Source organism: Myxocyprinus asiaticus, chromosome 24 (assembly GCF_019703515.2).
Source record: "Myxocyprinus asiaticus isolate MX2 ecotype Aquarium Trade chromosome 24, UBuf_Myxa_2, whole genome shotgun sequence".
Lineage (NCBI taxonomy): Eukaryota > Metazoa > Chordata > Actinopteri > Cypriniformes > Catostomidae > Myxocyprinus > Myxocyprinus asiaticus.
Genome location: NC_059367.1, coordinates 45,656,733 through 45,679,435, shown reverse-complemented (window position 1 = coordinate 45,679,435; position 22,703 = coordinate 45,656,733). Strand labels below are relative to the sequence as shown.

The 22,703-nt window shown below is 39.4% G+C and overlaps 1 protein-coding gene across 4 annotated transcripts in view; it reads right to left on the bottom strand.

The window, feature by feature from the left end:
- Positions 1 to 8,669: 8,669 nt before the first annotated feature.
- Positions 8,670 to 22,703, bottom strand: part of LOC127415225 (interleukin-17 receptor B-like) — a 75,864-nt gene continuing 61,830 nt past the window's right edge. For all 4 annotated transcript variants that reach the window (XM_051653877.1, XM_051653879.1, XM_051653881.1 and 1 more), the window contains 3 exons: positions 17,994 to 18,068; positions 16,230 to 16,496; positions 8,670 to 9,880 (listed from right to left, as the gene is read on the bottom strand). In XM_051653877.1, the coding sequence (XP_051509837.1) occupies positions 9,465 to 9,880; positions 16,230 to 16,496; positions 17,994 to 18,068 (758 nt within the window). In that variant the 3' untranslated portion in view covers positions 8,670 to 9,464. The remainder of the gene's footprint in view (positions 9,881 to 16,229; positions 16,497 to 17,993; positions 18,069 to 22,703) is intronic.

The following is a 22,703-nucleotide window of genomic DNA, read 5'->3' as shown; positions in this document are numbered from 1 at the left end:
GGGAGATGAGTGGTGAATGATTTCCACCTGTGCTTAACACCTGTCTTGTGTTTCAGTGAGGAGTGATTGGGACTTTTAAGGAGAGGAGACAGCGGCAGTCAAGAGAGAGAGCCCAGCTGAGAAGTTACGTGTGTGTTGGCTGCTGCCATTTATAATTATTTTGAAGCTACACTGTTGTGCTTCAAGCGAACATAGTTTTTTTGTCAAATAAAAGGACATTCTTGTGTTGGAATCGCTATCTCCCGCTTCCTCATTTCCTGAACCTCATGATATTAATTACACATTTTGTAATACAACAAATATTGTGTACTCACATAAGAAATACACTCACTTAGCACTTTATTAGGAACACTATACTAATACTGGATAGAGCCTCCCTTTGCTCACAAAACAGCCTTAATTCTTTGTGGCCACAAGATTTTGGAAACATTCCTTTGAGATTCTGGTCCATGTTGACATGATTGCACTTTGCAATTTCTGCAGATTTGTCAGCATGTTGTGAATCACCCATTCTATCACATCCTAAAGGTGTTCTATTGGCTTTAGATCCGATGACTGGGAAGGCCACTGAAGATCAGTGAACTCATTGTCATGTTCATGAAACCAGTTTGAGATGACTTTTGCTTTGTGACATGGTCTATTATCATGCTGGAAGTAGCCATTAGAAGATGGGTAAATTGTGGCCGTGAAGGGATGCACATGGTCAGCAACAATACTCAAATAGGCTGTGACATTCAAGCGATGATTGATTGGCATAGTGTGCCAAGAAAACATTCCCCACACTGTTACACCACCACCACCAGCCTTGACTGTTGACACAAGACAGGTTGAGTCCATGGATTCATGCTGTTGGTGCAAAATTGACCCTACCATCTGTGTGCCTCAGTAGAAACCGAGATTCATCATACAAGGCTGTTTTTTCAGTCTTCAGCTGTCAAGTTTTGGTGAGCCTGTGCCCTCACCTTTCTGTTCTTGGCTGATAGAAGTGGAACTCATCGTGGTCTTCTGCTCTTGTATCTCATCCGCCTCAAGGTTCGACATGTTGTGCATTCTGAGATGATATTCTGCTCACTACAGAGGGGTTATCTGAGTTACCGTAGCCTTTCTGTCAGCTTGAACCAGTCTGGTCAATCTCTGTTGACCTTTCAAACCAACAAGGCATTTCCATCTGCAGAACTGCTGCTCACTGGATGTTTTTTGTTTTGGGCACCATTCTGAGTAAACTCTAGAGACTGTTGTGCGTGAAAATCCCAAGAGATCATCAGTTACAAAAATACTCATACCAGCCCGTCTGGCACTAACAATCATGTCATGGTTGAAATAAATGGGATAAAATTTTTTCCCCATTCTGATGGTTTATGTCAACATTAACTGAAGCTACTGACCCGTATCTGAATTTATGCATTGCACTGCTTCCACACGATTGGCTGATTAGATAATTGCATGAATAAGTAGGTGTACAGGTGTTCCTAATAACCTCATGTGACCCCGTGTGGATGTTATATTTTGACTTAGCTAGATGCAATGCATAATTTAAATTAATAAAAACGGATTGAATACTGTTCACAAGACTCTAGACTGTCATTTAAAGGGTTAAACTTTGCATTGCCAACAAAAGTGCCTCTGGTAAGAAATCTCTACGTTTTTTTTATTGAAACCTGATTGGTTGTAAAGAGGAGTGTCTTTAGTTTTGTTTGATATGCTGCATTAAAAATCTGTTAATTTTTCATGCGTCAGTGCCCTGATAAACATGATGTCCACAAACTGGTACCGTATTTCCTCAAAAGTAGAAAAAAAAACATGTTAGTTATTTTGAATAACTTTCTACTCTAAAACATCTGTGGGTCATTTATTATTTTAATTTACATATTGTTATATTATATTTTGTTATCACTGTACAATACGATTCTATTCATTAACATAAATAAATGCATTCCTATATTTACTGTGCATTTTCACACTGAGAATAAATGGGTTCATCCAAAAGCTGAAAAATTTTATATGGAGTTAGGATGAAAATAAGGTGCATTTCAAAGTTCTGAGACCAGTGAAAACAGACAGCACACTGGAGTTTAAGGTATTTACTAAATAGGGAGCAAGGGAGCATTCTATAGCTTTCTATGCAGCTTTCTAAGTGCATTTAATCCTAAAATCTGACCAAAAGTTCAGTTCAGGCTGCAGATGATGTTTGGACCACTCAAAATGTTTGACAGACATGGGACAATGGTAATCAGTACATAGATTCATAATTTTATAATGCTACATTTTACTTTAATATGGTTGGCAGTGATAGGATGATGCTGGACATTACCTTGAATCAGAATTATTTATTCAGTTCTACAGAAAATCAGCTGTAATGTCTGTAACTTCTCAAAAACATGAATAACCAACACTCCTGGAAACATAATAAACAATTTGATGAAAAAAATCTGACATTCTATAGCTTAGTGTTATTTAAAATTTCACAACATAGTCTCGTTGTCCCACATATGTGGACATCAATTTGCTCTAGGAGTTTTTGGGCTTCTTTATTAGGTGCTACTACTTTCCAATCAAAAATGGAAAATGCACACAGCTGTTGGGCCTCATGTACTCCAATAAAAGACAAAGGCAGGCCTACACACAGTCATAAATCCTGACTGCGGCCAGTAGGAACACTCAAAGCCTGATACCACAACAACAGTGCCAAAATCAAACAAAGGGAGGCCAAAACAGACTACAGATCCCATCAAGCCTTGCTCAATTTACACCTATGTGTGAAATTCTGAAGGATTGAACTTTCAACTCCTATTAGATGAAATGACATCCAATAGGAGTTGAGGCACAACAGAACACGTCCCCCAACCATGACATCATCGAGAGTATAAAACCTGGAAATTCTCTCTAGGTTTCGATTCCAGCGACAGTATGTGCTTCGTCTAGATGCAGCCCTGCTGCTCTCAGGTGTAGCCTCATAGCCCAAGGAAGTAACGTACGTACCTGAAATTTGGACATACAATCTCCATCTCGCTGGATGAGTTGCCATCGCGGGTGAGACTGGCACACTGGATTTATCCATTAAAGAACCAACGACCATGGCGGATGGATTACGTGCCGTTCATCACGTCTCTGAGTGATGAACTAACAGTTGCCTTCTCTCCCACGATCGCTAAAACTGGCTTCGGGGGGCCTGGGTAGCTCATTGTGTATTGACGCTGACTACCACCCCTGGGGTGGCGAGTTCGAATCCAGGGTGTACTGAGTGACTCCAGCCAGGTCTCCTAAGCAACCAAATTGGCTCGGTTGCTAGGGAGGGTAGAGTCACACGGGATAACCTCCTCATGGTCGCTATAATGTGTGGTTCTCGCTCTCGGTGGGGCGTGTGGTGAGTTGTGCGTGGATGCCACGGAGAATAGTGTGAAGCCTCCACATGCGCTACATCTCCGCGGTAACGCGCTCAACAAGCCACATGATAAGATGTGTGGATTGACGGTCTCAGACACAGAGGCAACTGAGATTCGTTCTCCGCCACCCAGATTGAGGTGAGTCACTACGCCACCACAAGGATTTAGAGCGCACTGGGAATTGGGCATTCCAAATTGGGGAGAAAAGGGGAGAAAAAAACCTGCTTCAGTGCTGTCACTCTGTTCTCTCTCTCTCGTACTAACCACACACACACGACCCCTCACAAACATACCCGCACACACATGTGGTGAGTAGATAACTTGGCGATAAAGCTCAGCTTTGTCCCTAAGTTATCGTACCAGCGGAGACACGTGTTAAACGGGCAGATGTCATTAACCAGTCTCTCCGCCCACATTCGCGTGACATGAGAGCCACATCCGCCATTTTGTGCACTCCACTCCTTACACACATACACATACACACACACACATACACATACACCCACTCACACATACACACACATACCTTCCTCTCATGTATTATAGGCTTATTTGTAGTTGGAAGTCAGAAGTTTATTAACTGCATTGTATTGATTATTAATTGATATTACCGCATTAATACATTTTGTTATACTTTAAAGAGAAGTGTTTAGGTATTGTTCTGCGTGCACCTGTGTCAAGGGCTGGCAGGGGATGTCAGTGCTCGGATTCAAGCCTTCATTGTTTTCCTTTTGAATGTCGATGTTCTCCTGACCTCGACTTTCCTAAGAGAACAATCCTATAGTGAGACTGCTATACTGTCTGGTTAGTAGTACCTGATTCCAGGATGGTGCCCCAGCAATATTAATCCTTATTAATATTCTATTGATTTTGATAATTGATAATTATCTTTGATGATTGTTGATTTGAAGGATCAATAAACTAATGTTAATTCTAATCAATGTTCTAATGATTTTAATAATTAATAATTATCTTTGATAATAATTAATATTCTATTGAATTTAATAATTTATTGTTATCTTTGATGATAGTTGATTTAAAGGATTAAAAAGCTAATGTTGATTCTAATCAATGATCTACTGATTTTAATAATTAATCATTATCTTTGATAATGATTAATTACTGCTAATAACCAAACCCGCTCCTGAATGAAGTGTCTGACACAGCAGTCACGCGGGGGTCTCAGGAGGATAAAGTGCTCAGTGAGTGCATATATCAAATAAAAGCCCGGAGAAAAAAGTTTTTAATAAAACAATGCTCCCGAGTGCAAATTCAATGATTTGATGCAAAGGTCTTAAACTAAATTAGAAGAAAATGCGACGCTACCTCAGATATCTTTTTTTATCATCCTCGGGGACGGTCTCTGGTTACAAAGTGTACGAATGGCCACAGCAATTGTGGTCTGCGTTGATGAAACACATTGTTAAATTTGTAGCCATAGCTATGCATAGCCTACGGCTTATATTCAGAATCAGCTTTATTGCCAAGTATGCTTACACATACAAGGAATTTGTCTTGGTGACAGGAGCTTCCAGTGCACAACAATACAAAACAGCAACAAGACAATAATAAAAAATAATTAAAAAAAATAAATACAAAAAAAAATAAAAATAAATTGAATAGGAAATAAAGTATATATAGAATACACAATAAGACTATATATATACATATACATACATACACATACGTAGTGCAAATCTAAATACAAATCTGTTATATACAGTGCAAGGGAATGTAATAGCAGAAGAGGTTGGATGTGTTGGTAAATATAAAAAGACTAGACTGTGAATTGCACATAATTATTGCTCAATGGGGCAGTTTTAACTATTCATGAGATGGATAGCCTGAGGGAAAAAACTGTTCTCAGATGTGGGTCTCCCACTTCAGGTCCTGTGAGATGGTAGTGCCCAGGAACCTGAATGACTCCACTGCTGCCACAGTGCTGTTTATAATGGTGAGGGGGGTCAGTGTTGGGGTGTTCCTCCTGAAGTCCACAATCATTTCCACCGTTTTGAGCCTGTTCAGCTCCAGGTTGTTTTGACTGCGCCAGACAGCCAGCTGTTTAACCTCCCTTCTGTATGCATACTCATTGTCATCTCGGATGAGGCAGATGACAGTGGTGTCGTCTGCAACTTCAGGTGCTTGACAGAGGGGTCCTTGGCGATGCAGTCATTGGTGTAGAGAGAGAAGAGTACTGGGGAGAGCACACATCCCTGGGGGGCACCAGTGCTGATTGTACAGGTGCTGAAAGTGAATTTCCCCTGTCTCACAAGCTGCTACCTGTCCGTCAGAAAGCTGGTAATCCACTGACAGATAGATGTGGGAACTGAGATCTTGTGTAGTTTAGTCTGGAGTATAGCTAGGATGATGGTGTTGAAAGCCAAACTGAAGTCCACAAAAAGGATCCTTGCATTTGTCCTTGGTCTGTCCAGATGTTGCAGGATATGCAATCCCATGTTGACTGCATCCTCCACAGACCTGTTTGCTCGATAAGCAAATTGAAGGGGATCTAGAAAGGGTCCGGTGATGCCCTTCAGGTGGGCCAACACCAGTCTCTCAAATGATTTCATGACCACAGACGTCAGGGTGACAGGTCTGTAGTAATTAAGTCCTGTGATTTTTGGTTTCTTTGGGACAGGAATGATGATTGAGCGTTTGAAGCAGCATGGGACTTCACACTGCTCTAGTGATCTTTTGAAAATCAGTGTGAAGATGGGGGCCAGCTGGTTAGCACAGGATCTAAGACACATGGGCAAAAAGACATCTGGGCCCTGTGCTTTCCTTGTCTTTTGTTTTCAGAAGACATGGCACACCTCCTCTTCACAGATCTTAAGTGCAGGTTGAGTAACAGGAGGGGGGAGGAGGGGGGTTGCAGAAGGTGTTGGTGTTTGTGTGTCAGAGCGGGTGTGGGGTGTGAGATTGGGCCTTTCAAATCTACAGTAGAACACATTCAGGTCGTCAGCCAGTTGTTGGTCCACCACAGGGTTGGAGGCAGGAGTCCTGTAATTCGTAAATTGTTTCATGCCACTCCACACTGATGCAGGGTTGTTAGCTGTAAATTTGTTTTTCATCTTCTCAGAGTATCTTCTTTTAGTCACTCTGATTTCCTTATTCAGTGTGTTCCTGGCCTGATTATACAAGACTTTATCCCCACCTCTGTAAGACACACAGAAGTATAAATCTGCTTTAACTCCTTTGTATGGAAGATCAGATCTTCTTGTTTCCATTGAAGCACACAAGATGCTCTTTGGCACATTGTCAAATCATGAAGGGATAACATGGATCATCAGGTTTTGTTAATGTGTTTTGTTTTTAATGTCATTTATGTCATAGATTATTTAATTAAACCCCAATTTATTTTAAAATATTTTATTATACTTAAGCCACATCCACACTGATTGAATCGTTTTCTAAACACTTGGTGGAAAACACTGTTGTAGTTTGGATGAAAGGCATAAACATAGTGAAATTAAAGTGTTTCTAAACAAAAAACATATTAGTTTGGACGTAGCCTTAGTTAGCACAAATCATAAGATGTGAATGTATGTATATGTGTAATTTTCCACCTTTTGGGTTTAGAGACAGAGTGAACTATAAAGATTTTTTTTGTTGAAGTCGATGAGTGACAAAAGCACACAGGTCAGGGACAGGCACAGGTCAGATGTTCAGGCAACACAGCAGAATCAACAAACAAATTCAATAAATGTAACAAGACTTGTAAACAAGTGAATGGGCAGAGGTTATAGCAAACAAAACAAATTGGACATGGTAATTTTTATTTTTTTATTTTTTTCAAATGATGTGACTATTCACAAAATATTTTGCCAGGGGGAGCAGGTATTGATTTCCTTAAGGCCACAGATTGACCTGTATGAAATGAAATATAGTGACATTTGCCTTTTGTTTCATTAAATAGGGGACACTGGGGTTGTTTGTTATGCTTTTGACTTTAGGGTATTTCCTAGGGTAGGTTTATTTAGGGTATGTTTTATTAGTCAATTAAAATGTTTACCTCTGTACCTTAACGTCTTTGAGCTATTGAACATTTTCACTGTTATTGCCCAGGGAAAAATGAAACAGTTTATTGAACACACATTGACTGCATGTGACAACATTCCCCAATTGCATATGCGAATGGATGTGACATGAAAAAAGGCACATCACGCCTGATTTCTGACAACATTTGTGTAGTATTTACATCAATATAGTCCTAACCCTAATCCTAACCTTAACAGCACAGAGACCAAGACAGCATTATTTCACTTCTGTGCAAATTTATAACCAGAGATCAAAAGGAATGTGACATCAAAGGCACAGCGTGCATTTTCAAGGGCTTGAACATTAGCTGCATGGTGGCACTTGTTCAGAAATCAGCACTTTAGATGGAACAACATTTGGAACTAATACATGATTTCTTGCGTTATCCTGATGTTGCATTAAACAGCCTATTGATTCATTATGAAATTGATTCATACACTAAAACAACAAAAATGGAAAAGGTGCAAAAATATCAAACCATTGTTTTGGGTAAACATATTATAATTGATAAACTCACGTTTACAACCTTCCTCAACAAAAATGTAACTTGTCCCAACCTGACATGTATGAAATATATCTTTGTCCTGAAAACATAGTTTAAACTTTTTGTTAAGATCACGGGGCCTGGGTAGCTCATCGAGTATTGACGCTGAGTACCACCCCTGGAGTCGCGAGTTCGAATCCAGGGCGTGCTGAGTGACTCCAGCCAGGTCTCCTAAGCAGTCAAATTGGCCCAGTTGCTAGGAAGGGGTAGAGTCACATGGGTTAACCTCCTCGTGGTCGCGATTAGTGGTTCTCGCTCTCAATGGGTAATAAGTAGTGCGTGGATTGCAGAGAATAGCATGAGCCTCCACATGATGTGAGTCTCCGCAGTGTCATGCACAGCGAGCCACGTGATAAGATGCGCAGATTGACTATCTCAGAAGCGGAGGCAACTGAGACTTGTCCTCCACCACCCAGATTGAGGTGAGTAACTGCGCCACCACGAGGACCTAGTAAGCAGTGGGAATTGGGCATGCAAGATTGGGGAGAAAAGGGGATAATTCATGGTATAGTTGACCCTTGCAGTGTTTGCTAGTGTGGTTCGATTGTGTTCACTTGTTTACAGCTACAGCAAAATATGATATTGAACATTTTATTTGGAAGAAAGACTTCTGCTAGAGAAAACTCATTTTTGTGTTATTGGACTTTGTGACAGTGTTCGTGTTTTCGGGGCAATGGAGTAGTCAGGAGGCAGTGAATAGTCAATGTGAATATTTTTATTACTCCTTCAGCATCACACAAAACTTAATCAAAGAGGATCTTAGTGGCCAAATATATATACACAAACGAGTTGATGAGAGTTCAGACTATAATAGTGGAAACATGCAGCCAACTCTCTCTACTGTGTGTCTCTCTCCTGTCTGATGCATCTGTCTGCCTTTTCAGGTCTCCCTCCACCATCACTATAACAAGACACTGGTGTTAGAGATAATGACACCTCAGGTAACAAACCTTACCGCTCTCCCTCTCCCGCAGACTGATACACGACCACGTCCCCATGCCCATAGACTTATGTAGTGTCCCCTATATATTATCAGAACAAAACAAACAAAAAATACACTCTTGGATTTATTACATTTAATGTTTATTTATAAAGGAACCTTGTGTAGGTATTAAAATGCATGCAAACTCAGTTTTAATGCTTGAGGTCTTTGACAGACTAGAAAACAACATTAAACAATTCTTGCACTCAGATGTATGACAAAAAAAACAAAAAAAAAACACAATGATAAAGAGTAGAGCGAATTAATAAAGAGATAAAAGCTGCAGTATACTCTTATTATCAATCCAGCTAAATAACTAAACAATTATGTGGCTGAGGAATCATGAGAAAGTGTATCATTATGTCAATTGTCATTAGGTAAAAATAAGAATTGCACAAGCCAGACTCTTAATAGCAAGCAAATATTTAAATAACATTTTTTTTTTTTATGTTTTAGGACAAACTAAAAGTTTCACGGTGACTCTTTGATCTGATTAAAACAATCAGAAAATCACATATTAGTCAAGGTGTTTAGGACTTTCATCTAAACTGTTGACTTCAGCACAGGCCGTTACGTTTCTGTTGATGTCCAGCTGTTGTAGGGCTTCTTTTACCCTCCAGGACATGTCATTGTCGTTGAAAGAGCTGAAGGATCTTCTCAGGGTTGATCTTTTCATTTCTGCTGCGCCCGACAGATTCTCTTGGAGCTTCTGTAAGTCTCTGGGCAGATGAAATGTCCTGCAGCCTCTGAGTTCAGCAGGCATTTTTCTCTTCTCTTTGCTCTGATCCAGGTGGATGGTCCAGAACTTTTCCAGTTGTTGTGGGTCATGAGCAGCGCTGGTTACTAGGTTAAGCACCAGGGCAAAAAGACTGTCAGCAGATGCTGAGACAGTGTGATCGGTCGTACCAGGTGCTGCGTTTGGTTCAAGATTTTCTGTAAAGACAGATATTCATAGATAAAATAAAATAAATGCAATAAGTATGTAATGCAGTAAGTAGCAATAACTGCCTAGTATGGTGACACAAATGGGTCTGTAGCAGTGTAATAAAACATAGTGTAATAACCGCACACAAGTTATAAGTTAAATGTAATGTTCAAAATGTAATCATTTTATTAAAATGTAATAAAATTTTGAGCGCATGATGTGATAAAGTTTTTCACTTAATCCCTTAAACTCTGTGGACCCGCTGACGGGCCCAAAGGGGGGTGCTATATGGCAAAAAAAAGTTTCCGCTTAAAACATTAAAGTCTCCGTATACACAAGTCAGGAATATGAGGTTTCCTTTGAAAGCTTAGAATCTGAACATTTCAGAGATATCATCCCTTCTGCATTTGTTACTTATAATAACAAAATAAGGCCTAAAAAAATTCGCGTTGAAAATTAGCGCCCTCTAGAGGTAATGGGGTAGAAATATTTATATGAAAATAAAAGTCCATCATATAGCACATGAATGGACAAGTCATATATCAAATGAAAGCTCTCACTCTCAGGAATGTGACTGTATAGTGTATATTTTGTTTCCCTAATACCACAGTTCGAAAGATTTTCAAAAGTTTTGATTTCTGTAAGTCATCAAATTCAAACTTCTCTTTTATGCTCAAATAACTGCTGCTGTAAGCCCCAAATAGCTAAAAGCTATATCTGCTTTTACCTTAAGAAGTTAGCTAAACAATGAACCATTGTTTATTTGTCTGTGAGCTTGCTTGGCTGAATAATCCAATGTTATATCTTAGATGTCCAGAACAAAATATGCCATCCAGAAGAAAAGCATACAAAATAAATCATCAGAAAATATTTTTTCAACTACTGATAATAAAATTATATATATCATTAAAGGGGAGGATCTCAGCTTTCTAATGACACCTAGACTGAGCTTCTAGTCCACTCAGAGGCTGAGATATTCAATGAAGCAATAAGGGTGACGCTTGAACTGAAAATTAGACCAAATGTCTATGGACGAGCACATCTGTGAGGGCTAAAATGTGTTAGAGCGCCACCTACATTTCAGATCTGTATATTGTGATGGAATGTGATAGAGAAAAAAATCTTTTTTTTTTTTCTAGTGCTTTCTACCACCTTGTGGAATAAAATGAGACCTTTCAAAGTGAGGTTGAAACAGAACCAGAATTACGTTTACGAAGTTAGGATAAAAAAAAAAAAAAATTGTTTACAATTTTTTTGGTTTATTATTAGATTATAAACATTATAATATTTTTATGAATAATTCGAGTCTTTTTTATTTTTATTATTTTATTTGGGCAGTTCTCTGAAAAACGAGACCAAGTTTTTGCAATTAGTCAAAAGTATGTGTGAATGGTGAACTTTTAAATTTGAGTGAAAAATTGTGTGCTGCAGCTCGAAAAAGCACAGTTTAAATTAATGCAATAAGTTATTATATTGTGAGAAATTAATTACATTATGAGTTCATTGAAGCAACTCATGACATAATCACAGTATATACATTTGTGCTCAAAAGTTTGCATTCCCTGGCAGAAATTGTGAAATTTTGGCATTGATTTTGAAAATATGACTGATCATGCAACAAAACTGTCTTTTATTTAAGTATAGTGATCATATGAAGCCATTTATGATCACATAGTTGTTTGGTTCCTTTTTAAATCTTAATGATAACAGAAATCACCCAAATGGCCCTGATCAAAAAAGTTTAATGTTGAATGTTTGAATGTTTGGCCTTGTTACAGACACACAAGGTGACACACAGGTTTAAATGGCAATTAAAGGTTAATTTCCCACACCTATGGCTTTTTAAATTCAATTAGTCCCTAAGTATAAATAGTCAATGAGTTTGTTAGCTCTCATGTGGATGCACTGAGCAGGCTAGATACTGAGCCATGGGGAGCAGAAAAGAACTGGCAAAAGACCTGCGTAACAAGGTAATGGAACTTTATAAAGATGGAAAAGAATATAAAAAGATATCCAAAGCTTGAAAATGCCAGTCAGTACTGTTCAATCACTTATTAAGAAGTGGAAAATTCAGGGATCTCTTGATACCAAGCCAAGGGCAGGTAGACCAAGAAAGATTTTAGCCACAACTGCCAGAAGAATTGTTCGGGATACAAAGAAAAACCCACAGGTAACCTCAGGAGAAATACAGGCTGCTCTGGAAAAAGATGGTGTGGTTGTTTCAAGGAGCACAATACGACGATACTTGAACAAAAATGAGCTGCATGGTCGAGTTGCCAGAAAGAAGCCTTTACTGTGCCAATGCCACAAAAAAGCCCGGTTACAATATGCCTGACAACACCTTGACATGCCTCACAGCTTCTGGCACACTGTAATTTGGAGTGACGAGACCAAAATAGATCTTTATGGTCACAACCATAAGCGCTATGTTTGGAGAGGGGTAGTGGGGTAGTTCGCCTATAGTGAAAAGAATACCATCCCCACTATGAAGCATGGTGGTCACTGATGTTTTGGGGGTAAGTGAGCTCTAAAGGCATGGGGAATCTTGTGAAAATTGATGGCAAGATGAATGCAGCATGTTATCAGAAAATACTGGCAGACAATTTGCATTCTTCTGCACGAAAGCTGCACATGGGACGCTCTTGGACTTTCCAGCATGACAATGATCCTAAGTACAAGGCCAAGTTGACCCTCCAGTGGTTACAGCAGAAAAACGTGAAGGTTCTGGAGTGGCCATCACAGTCTCCTGACCTTAATATCATCGAGCCACTCTGGGGAGATCTCAAACGTGCGGTTCATGCAAGACGACCAAAGACTTTGCATGACCTGGAGGCATTTTGCCAAGACGAATGGGCCGCTATACCACCTGCAAGAATTTGGGGCCTCATAGACAACTATTACAAAAGACTGCACGCTGTCATTGATGCTAAAGGGGGCAATACACAGTATTAAGAACTATGGGTATGCAGACTTTTGAACAGGGGTCATTTCATTTTTTTCATTGTTGCCATGTTTTGTTTTATGATTGTGCCATTCTGTTATAACCTACAGTTGAATATGAATCCTATAAGAAATAAAAGAAATATGTTTTGCCTGCTCACTCATGTTTTCTTTAAAAATGGTACATATATTACCAATTCTCTAAGGGTATGCAAACTTTTGAGCACAACTGTAATGTAATAACAGCACACAATGTGTAAGTGAAACGTAGCCTAATGTTTATAATATTTGACTTTTAACAATACATTTATAAGCACAAAAGTTTTTTTTTTTTTTTTTTTTTTTTTTTTAATTATTATTATTACATTAAGAGAAAGGTATTAGGCTACATTGTGAACTCACCAGAAACATTTTCATAAGTAATTGTAATCATTTTGTGTTTGTGACCTGCACCAACATTTAGAGTCACTTTGAAATGTTCTGCTGTTTTTGTATTTGTTTGTTTTTTAAAGTTACTGGTTTTAAAAAAAGTTTTTTTTTCTTTTTTTTTTTTTCTCTTGCTATAAGACGTTGTTAGGGTTAGGGTTAGGGTTAGATAGAGTACTGTATGCATGACATCCAATGTTCAGGTAGCATGTTAATGATCAGTCAATTCATATACACTGGTGGCCAAAAGTTTGGAATAATGTACAGATTTTGCTGTTTCAGAAGGAAATTGGTACTTTAATTCACCAGAGTGGCATTCAGCTGATCACAAAGTATAGTCAGGACATTACTGATGTGAAAAAAACAGCACCATCACTATTTGAAAAAAGTCATTTTTGATCAAATCTAGACAGGCCTCATTTCCAGCAGCCATCACTCCAACACCTTATCTTTGAGTAATCATGCTAAATTGCTAATTTGGTACTAGAAAATAACTTGCCATTATAGCAAACACAGTTGAAAGCTATTTTGTTCGTTAAATGAAGCTTAACATTGTCTTGGTGTTTGTTTTTGAGTTGCCACAGTATGCAATAGATTGGCATGTCTTACATTTACATTTATGCATTTGGCAGACGCTTTTATCCAAAGCGACTTACAGTGCACTTACTACAGGGACAATCCCTCTGGAGCAACCTGGAGTTAAGTGCCTTGCTCAAGGACACAATGGTGATGGGTGTGGGGATTGAACCAGCAACCTTCTGATTACCAGTTATGTGCTTTAGCCCACTACGCCACCACCACTCACAATATTAGGTCAAAAATGGGTCTTAAGGTCAATATTAGGTCAAAAATGCCACAAAAAAACAGCTTTCTCTAGAAACTCGTCAGTCAATCATTGTTTTGAGGAATGAAGGCTATACAATGCTTGAAATTGCCAATAAACTGAAGATTTCATACAAAGATGTACACTACAGTCTTCAAAGACAAAGGACAACTGGCTCAAGCAAGGACAGAAAGAGATGTGGAAGGCCCAGATGTACAACTAAACAAGAGGATATGTGCATCAGAGTTTCTAGTTTGAGAAATAGATGCCTCACATGTCCACAGCTGACAGCTTCATTGAATTCTACCCACTCAACACCAGTTTCATGTACAACAGTAAAAAGAAGACTCAGGGGTGCAGGCCTTCTGGGAAGAATTGCAAAGAAAAAGCCACTTTTGAAATAGAAAAAACAAAAGAAAAGGTTAGAGTGGGCAAAGAAACATAGACATTGGACAACAGATAATTGGAAAAGAGTGTTATGGATCTTAACCCCATTGAGCTTTTGAGGGATCAGCTAAGGTGGGGGGGGCCTGGGTAGCTCAGTGGTAAAATACACTGGCCACCACCCCTGGAGTTCACTAGCTCGCTAGTTCAAATCCCAGGGTATGCTGAGTGACTCCAGCCAGGTCTCCTAAGCAACCAAATTGGCCCAGTTGCTAGGGAGGGTAGAGTCACATGGGGTAAACTCCTCATGGTCGCTATAATGTGGTTCACTCTCGGTGGGGTGCATGGTGAATTGAGCATGGTTGCCGCGGCAGATGGCATGAAGCATCAAACAGTTCTGGGAGCACTATGTGTGTGCATTATTCCTTCCTTATGTCTTTGCATTTCTATAATGTATTTTTCAAAAGTGTCAATAAATCTGCTCTTCTGCACAGTTCAAGTTTGTATTCGACTTATTCTTTTTCTATGATGGCTTTGGATTTTTTATACACCGTTATTTCAGGATGACCAGAGCAACATTTCAGATGTGATGATTGGTCCGGTGGTTAGTCCAGTTATGAGCTAGTAATTCAGTCACATGAATTTTATTTTTTATGCACATCTTGTATATCTAATAAACAGGGTTGGGAGGGTTACTTTTGAAATGTATTCCACAACAGATTACAGAATACATGCCGTAAAATGTAATTTGTAACGTATTCCGTTAGATTATTCAAGGTCAGCAACATATTCTAAATACTTTGGATTACTTCTTCTGCACCGGTAGATTTTTTCACTTGTTTTGACTATAAAAACTCTGCCAGTACAGTAAGACAAAATACACGTTAAAAATACATTCTCTGAAAAACCTAAATATCTTACGCAGTGTTGTTTCTAAAACAAGACAAATCAAATTTATCTTATTTACAGGATTTTTAGATATTTATACAGGAAAACAATAAAAAAATTACTATCAAGAATATGATTTTTGCCCTAATATCAAAGGTCTTACTAGAAAAAAAAAGAAATTATGCTCCAACGTGAATTTTCTTGATAAAACAAATATGATCGTATCTGGTAACGTGCATGTAAAATGGCTAGAAATAGCATTTTAGCTTAGCGTAAAGCTGACAATTTACACAAGGTTTATTTCTATTTCTTCTGCTCCAAACTTACTTCTCTGTCGCTCGTATGAATGTAACACATCATAAGAAAGTGTTTCACCGCTGTTCAAATGCACTTTGGATTGCATCATTTATATGTATAAATGTTTTCCATCTGAAAGGACTAAAATATTAAATGAAACAAATGACAATAAAGTGCAAAGTAATCTCTTCAGTAGTCAAAATACTTTTTTAAATGTAACTGTATGCTAAATACCAATGATTTAAATTGTAACTGTAGTGGAATACAGTTACTTATATTTTGTATTTTAAATACGTAATCCCATTACATGTATTTCGTTACTCCCCAATCCTGCTAATAAATGCAATAGTAGTTTATTCTGTAAATGCGTTTCCATCATAGTTTATGCACATTTCTTATCAAATATAAAATGTATCCACCACAAGCGAGCACACAAATTTGGAAGGAAACCCAGTTAGTTATAGCCCTGGTACTTTGGGCCTGAGCTGGGATAATATGATTTCTTGAAAATTCAGCAGTTACTGATTGTAATGTACTGAATTATGGCACTAATGGCATTGTTTCCAGAGAATGAATTGGTGCAAACAGTACATAATTACCAGTGTGTGTGAGTTGAGGAGGTAAGATGATGAGAACTCTCTGGGCGAGGTCGCTCTGTGAGTTGAGCCAGCGCAGTGGCCCTTGTTCTGCTAGACTTCCTCTCTCCCACATTTCAATGATGACATGTACACCTGCACCACTCTGCAGAAACTCTGCCAGCACCATCACTGCACGCTGAAATAAGCCATCTATTGCAGGGTACACAACCAACACTCGCACCGACACTGTTCTGTTCACAGAGCTGTGACGCGACAAATAGATTTGACCTGAAGGGGAAAAAAGGAGTGGAAATAATATCAGGCACCAAAAAAAATATATATATTTTTAAATCATCATTTGATTGGACTGCCAAAAGTAAAGACATTTTCATATGAAATTGAACAGTAAATGCAAAATACCATTTTTGTATGTAAAATAAAAACTAGACGTCTCAACATGATGAGTTCATGTGACAACAATATTATTATTGTTAGAAACATGGAATAATTTCTATTGTTTCAGTGACATCTCTTTTTCATTGCAGCGGCCATAATTGTGACCATCAGTGGGAGAAAGCAATGTCGGGGAATGGAAAAAAAAACCTGTGAAATTATATCAAGAAAATAAATCAATTGCTTTTGATCTGTGCCAAGTCTCAAGAAAACAGTGAACAGTTATAGGCAGCACAAATATTGCCAAATTTGACTTTTGCGGACATTTAAATATATTTTATCCATGATTCATCTCCATACGCCGGCGAGGCTGATGTGTGACCGCCGAGTACACACACCTTCGGTACATCACCCTGAATATCCTTCATTCAGATTTTTCATGTTGTTTTGTGCTCTGATTTGGTCACAATATAACAAAACATCTGTGATGATCCTGTCTGTGGGAATGTAAGAGCTTCTTTTAGCTGATGAAAATACACAGAGCAACTGAGGTGAACACAACTATCCAAGTGTACCTAAAGTTTAACTACTATAGTGTTTTATTTATGTTGTCATGCATTTAAAAAGTTAATTTAGTTATAGGTTAATAATAAATTTTTTTTAAACGTACAGTATTTTCCATATCACTTGCTGTGTAAATATGACTAAGGCCTATAGAAAGGCCTTGTTGATGAGAGAGGTCAACGGAGAATGGCCAGACTGGTTTGAGTTGACAAAGGCTATGGTCGAACCTTGATGCAGATGGGCTACAACATCAGAAGACCACACTGGGCACTTTATTAGGACCACAGTGTTCCTAATAAAGTGCTCAGTGAGTGTATATGGGGTTTTGGTCACAAACATAATGGCGTCGTCATACAGTGACATCACATGAAACAGGTCAATTGTTTCACAAATATTTTTTCAGAAACCAAATCAAGATTTTTGTTCGAGCAATACTAGGCTAATTGGGATGGTTGTCATAGTTAAGGGGTAGTGATTTTTAGTAGTGATGTAACTCGTCCCTCTTACATGCCAACAGACACGATACTGTACCTCAAATTGAGGGTAGACTCATTTGATTTGTGAACCAGAAGACAACCACCTAGCAACTACCCAAAAAGTCTAGTAACGGCCTAGCAATGTGCTTAAAACCACTCAGAAACCTTTGTAACCACATTACAACCACCCACAACACTCTAGCACTGTTGTAGAGCAAGAACCACTTACACTGTCTTCAGAAATTGTAAAAAGTGTAGTTTGTTTTAAAGTCTTGTTCAATCCACTTTTGATTGAATGTATAAATGTGGATGTTCTACTAAAATTTGAAAATGCAAGTATTTATATTCTTACGCAGTATGCAGCAGCAGAGCAGTATGAGAAGAAACAACAGCACACATCCAATACCGATCGCCAACCCAGATCTGTCTGCAGTAGAAAATGACAAACAAAATGTACTCATTATCTACATTTATGCATTTGACAGACAGTTATAGTATAGCTACAGTATATAGTATTTTATCAGTACACATGTTCCCTAAAAATCAAACCCTCAACCTTGATATTGCAATGGACTCAAGATGGCACCGAGTATGGCTGCTGCGTTGCGAGCTCCGAAACAACATTGTAGTTTTTTGTTTGTTTTGTTTACAATTCTTATGTTTTTTGTCTTGGATGTTGTCTGCCTTATTGTCTACGACAGACAAACACTTTTGGACATTGGTTCTCTGCAATTACACACCATAAACCGGACTTCAAATTCCTCAGTGCTGACCTGCTGTTTACAAACACACCAGCGGAGCCCTTTGTCTGGGCTGCCCGGCCACGAAAAGGCAGAAGGAAAAGGGGAAACAGATTCGGCGTTCTCATCAGAGTAAGACGTCACGCAAATCGACCCCCGCTACCCAGTATTGTACTGGGAAATGTTCAGTCTCTGGACAACAAGCTCTGCGAGCTGAGAGTGCAGATCTCTTTCCAACGAGAGACAAGGGACTGCTGCATTATCTGCCTTACAGAAACTTGGATGTCTGCGGAGATTCCAGACTCAGCCATCGAACCCGCGGGGTAAAAGCAGAGGTGGTGGTGTATGTTTTATGATCAACAAATCCTGGTGTGATCAGAGGAACGTACATTCTATCAAGTCTTTCTGCTCTCTTGATCTGGAATTTCTCATGCTTCTGTGTCGATCATTCTGGCTACCGAGGGAATTCACAGCAGTCATTATCACAGCTATGTACATCCCCCCACAAGCCGACACAGACCGGGCACTCAAGGAACTGTACGGGATTATAAGCAAGCAGGAAACCGCGCACGCTGAGGCCGCGTTCATTGTGACCGGGGACTTTAACAAAGCCAATTTTAGGGGGTCACATGACGCCATGCAAGGAGCGGACGTGTGAGCGACGAGCTCTGCACACTTTGCTGAATTTTCGATTATTCTCATGTTATAATCTGGTGAAATTTGATACACCCAGTTACACATTTGTCCTTTGTTGCAAAACATGGCAAAGAAGTCAAAATCCTCGGGCTCTGGAGACATTAAAAGACACTTACGTGTTCAAGATGAAAGCCCCGACAGGCCTACAGACCGGGGACTCGATTTGGATGGCGCGGCGGGAGAGAAGATCCAGCGTCAGTTGTCCAACATGTCGGTGATGTTGACGAAGATTCTTGCTGACTTGGAGGATCTCGCTGTAATACATCGATCGATTACGGCAATGGAAACAGAATTCTCTGAGTTAGCTACAAGAGTGACTGATGTTGAAAAATGAATCGATTTTCTGGAATCTACGGAGAGGGAATTAACCGCTAATCCACCCACGACCAAAGTTGATTTGGAATATCTCCTTGAAAAGCTTGAAGATCTTGAGAATAGAAACCGCAGGAATAATGTTCGAATTGTTGGAATTCCTGAGCATGAGGAGGGCAGAGATATGGTGAAATTCCTAGACGAGTTTTTCCCGAGTCTGCTCGACATAACAGGCCACAAGCTGGAAATCGAGCGAGCTCACAGAGTCCCAGCTCACAGATCTGCTGAGGGAGACAGGCCCTGATCGATTCTGGCCAGATTTCTGAGATCATCCGATAAAGATCATGTGTTGTGCCAGGCAAGGAGCAAAGGGAAGCTTTCTTGGAAGAACCATAATATTTTCTTGTTCCCGGACTTCGCGAGTTCGACAAGAGAGAAACGTGATCGGTTCAAGGAATGCAAAAAACTCTTACATCAGAAAAAGATCTCGTTTGCTCTAATGTTTCCTGCCAAACTGAGAATAGAAATGAAGGTCGGTCGCAAAGTATTCACATGTCCAAATCAGGCAATATCTTTTATAGAATCAATGTCTGAGTAAACCATTGGATGTTTCTCATGTGAGTGGACCTGACTCGCTGTACTTACTCTTGAGGAAGCTGGGCAACATTTTAGGTTTTTTTGCGTTGGCTCCGCCGTGCAGCTGGAGCTTGTTTTGTGAATAACACTTTCCTTAAAGCAACTTTTGCATTGAAGTTCCCGGACAGATTGAGAGTGGACACTATGGATGACCGCAAAATATCTACATGCTCACACAAAGGATGTCATTTATAAAGCTGACGGATTGTGTAAGTCATGGTATATACTTTTATGCAGCATCTGAGTGAATTGACTCGATCATCCGGGGAACCGGGATGCCGGTTTTGTGTCCAAATCCCTCATTTCATTTGTTGTTGATTGCTCAGTTGGAAACATTTTAGTCTCAGATCATGCCCTGGTGAGTTTAGAGGTGATGCCACATATAGAGAAAAAGAAATCATATAGTTGGCACCTTAATGTATCCCTTCTGCAAAATCCTGATTTCCAACAAATGTTAAAGACTGAAATCAATGTTTATATGGAGACCAACTGGTCCTCAGTATCCTCTGTGGGCGTGGCTTGGGAGGCACTTAAAGAGGTTCTTAGGGGCCGGATCATACAGTATGCCTCATTCATCAAAAAATCCAAAGCACGAGAACTTGTGGAGTTGGAAGGAAATATTAAAAGTTCAGAGGCAGAGCTGAAGCGCCGTATGTCAGCTGATGGCCTCAGAGAATTGACCCAATTGAAATATAGATATAATACTATTTTGTCGCAGAAAGTGGAGTTTTAGTTATTCAGGGCAAGACAGTCATACTTTGAGTCGGGTGACAAAGCAGGGAAGCTTTTGGCTAGATATATAAAGCAGAGAGAGTCTTTTTCTACCATTCCCTCAGTGAAATCTGCTGGTGGTGAAATATTTACCTCAGACATTGATATTAATAATGCCTTTAAAGAGTTCTATATTGAGCTTTATAGTTCCACGTCTTCGTCTACTGATGAAGATATTAGAAACTTTGTGGAACCATTAGATCTTCCTAAACTTACGATTGAGCAAAAAAACTCTCTTGATTCTGAGATAACCTTGGAGGAGCTTGACGAGGTAATTAAGTCCCTACCTACTAGCAAGGCTCCGGGGCCAGATGGTTTTGCCGCAGAATTTTTTAGATCCTATGCTACAGAACTGGCTCCACTTTTGTTAGAAGTTTATACTGAATCATTAAAGAATGGAAATCTTCCTCCAACCATGACACAAGCCCGGATCAGTCTAATTCTTAAAAAGGACAAAGATCCAAGTGTAAAAGTTACCGTCCAATTTCCCTGATCCAACTAGATGTAAAAATATTGTCAAAACTTTTGGCTAATCAATTAAGTTATGACATCACTTATACATATAGATCAGGTGGGGTTTATTCGGGGCCGCAGCTCTTCTGATAACATCAGGCGTCTCATCAATATCATGTGGTCAGTAGCGAATGATCAATATCCAATCGCTGCCATCTCACTTGATGCCGAAAAGGCGTTTGATATGGTAGAATGGGATTATCTTTTTAAGATTTTGGAAATGTACAGGTTCGGGAGTACATTTATTGGTTGGATTAAGTTACATTATAGACTCCCTGTAGCAGCAGTACAAACAAATTGATTAATCTCAGATTATTTTACTTTGAATAGGGGCACTTGGCAGGGTTGCCCTCTTTCCCCATTATTGTTCTGTCTTGCCCTGGAACCATTAGCAGCTGCGATAAGAAAGGAGGATGATTTTCCAGGGGTGGTGGCGGGAGGTGTGCCGCATAAGCTTCTGCTTTACGCAGATGATATTTTATTATTTGTCTCTGGACCTACTAGATCTTTGCCTTGCCTCCACAGAATTATGAATTCCTTTTCCAATTTCTCAGGATACAAAGTCAATTGGGCTAAATCTGAAGCTTTGGCTTCGACAGCGTACTGCCCAGTAATGACTTTTCAGCCGGGCACCTTCCAGTGGCCCAAACAGGACATTAAGTATTTGGGGATTTTATTCCCAGCAAATTTGTCTGATTTAGTTAGTGTTAATTTTGACCCTTTAATAAAAAGGTTTTTGAGCGATGTCAGCAGGTGGGCTTCATTACATTTATCGATGATTGTGACAGTTAATGTTATTAAAATGAATTGTATTCCAAAATTTAACTACCTACTACAATCTCTCCCTGTAGATGTCCCCCTCTCTTATTTCAAGGAATTTGATAGCATAGCGAAGAAGAATTTAAACAATTTTAAATAAAAAAAATAAAAAATAAAAAAAAGCCAATTTTAAATCAATTGCACCGAAATACCACCAACACATCAGTTTTAACACACGAGGGGACCGGGTTTTGGACCATACAGGCAGAAACTGAAACAGGAAGCACCCACCCTCAGAACGATCCGGTGTTGGTCGGACCAATCAGACTCTGTGCTACAAGACTGTTTTGATCACGTGGACTGGGAGATGTTCCGGTCCGCCTCTGATGACGACATCGAGGTTTACGCTGATAGCATAACGTGTTTCATCAGAAAGTGCTTAGAGGATGTTGTTCCATCCAAAACAATACGGATCTACCCGAACCAGAAACCTTGGATTAAGAGCGATGTTCACGCGGCAGTGCATATGCCCTCTATCAAAGCAGCAAAACGCCAGTACAGGAACAAGATTGAAGGACAGTTTAACACCACCAACTCTAGAAGCATGTGGCAGGGAATTAATATCATCACAGACT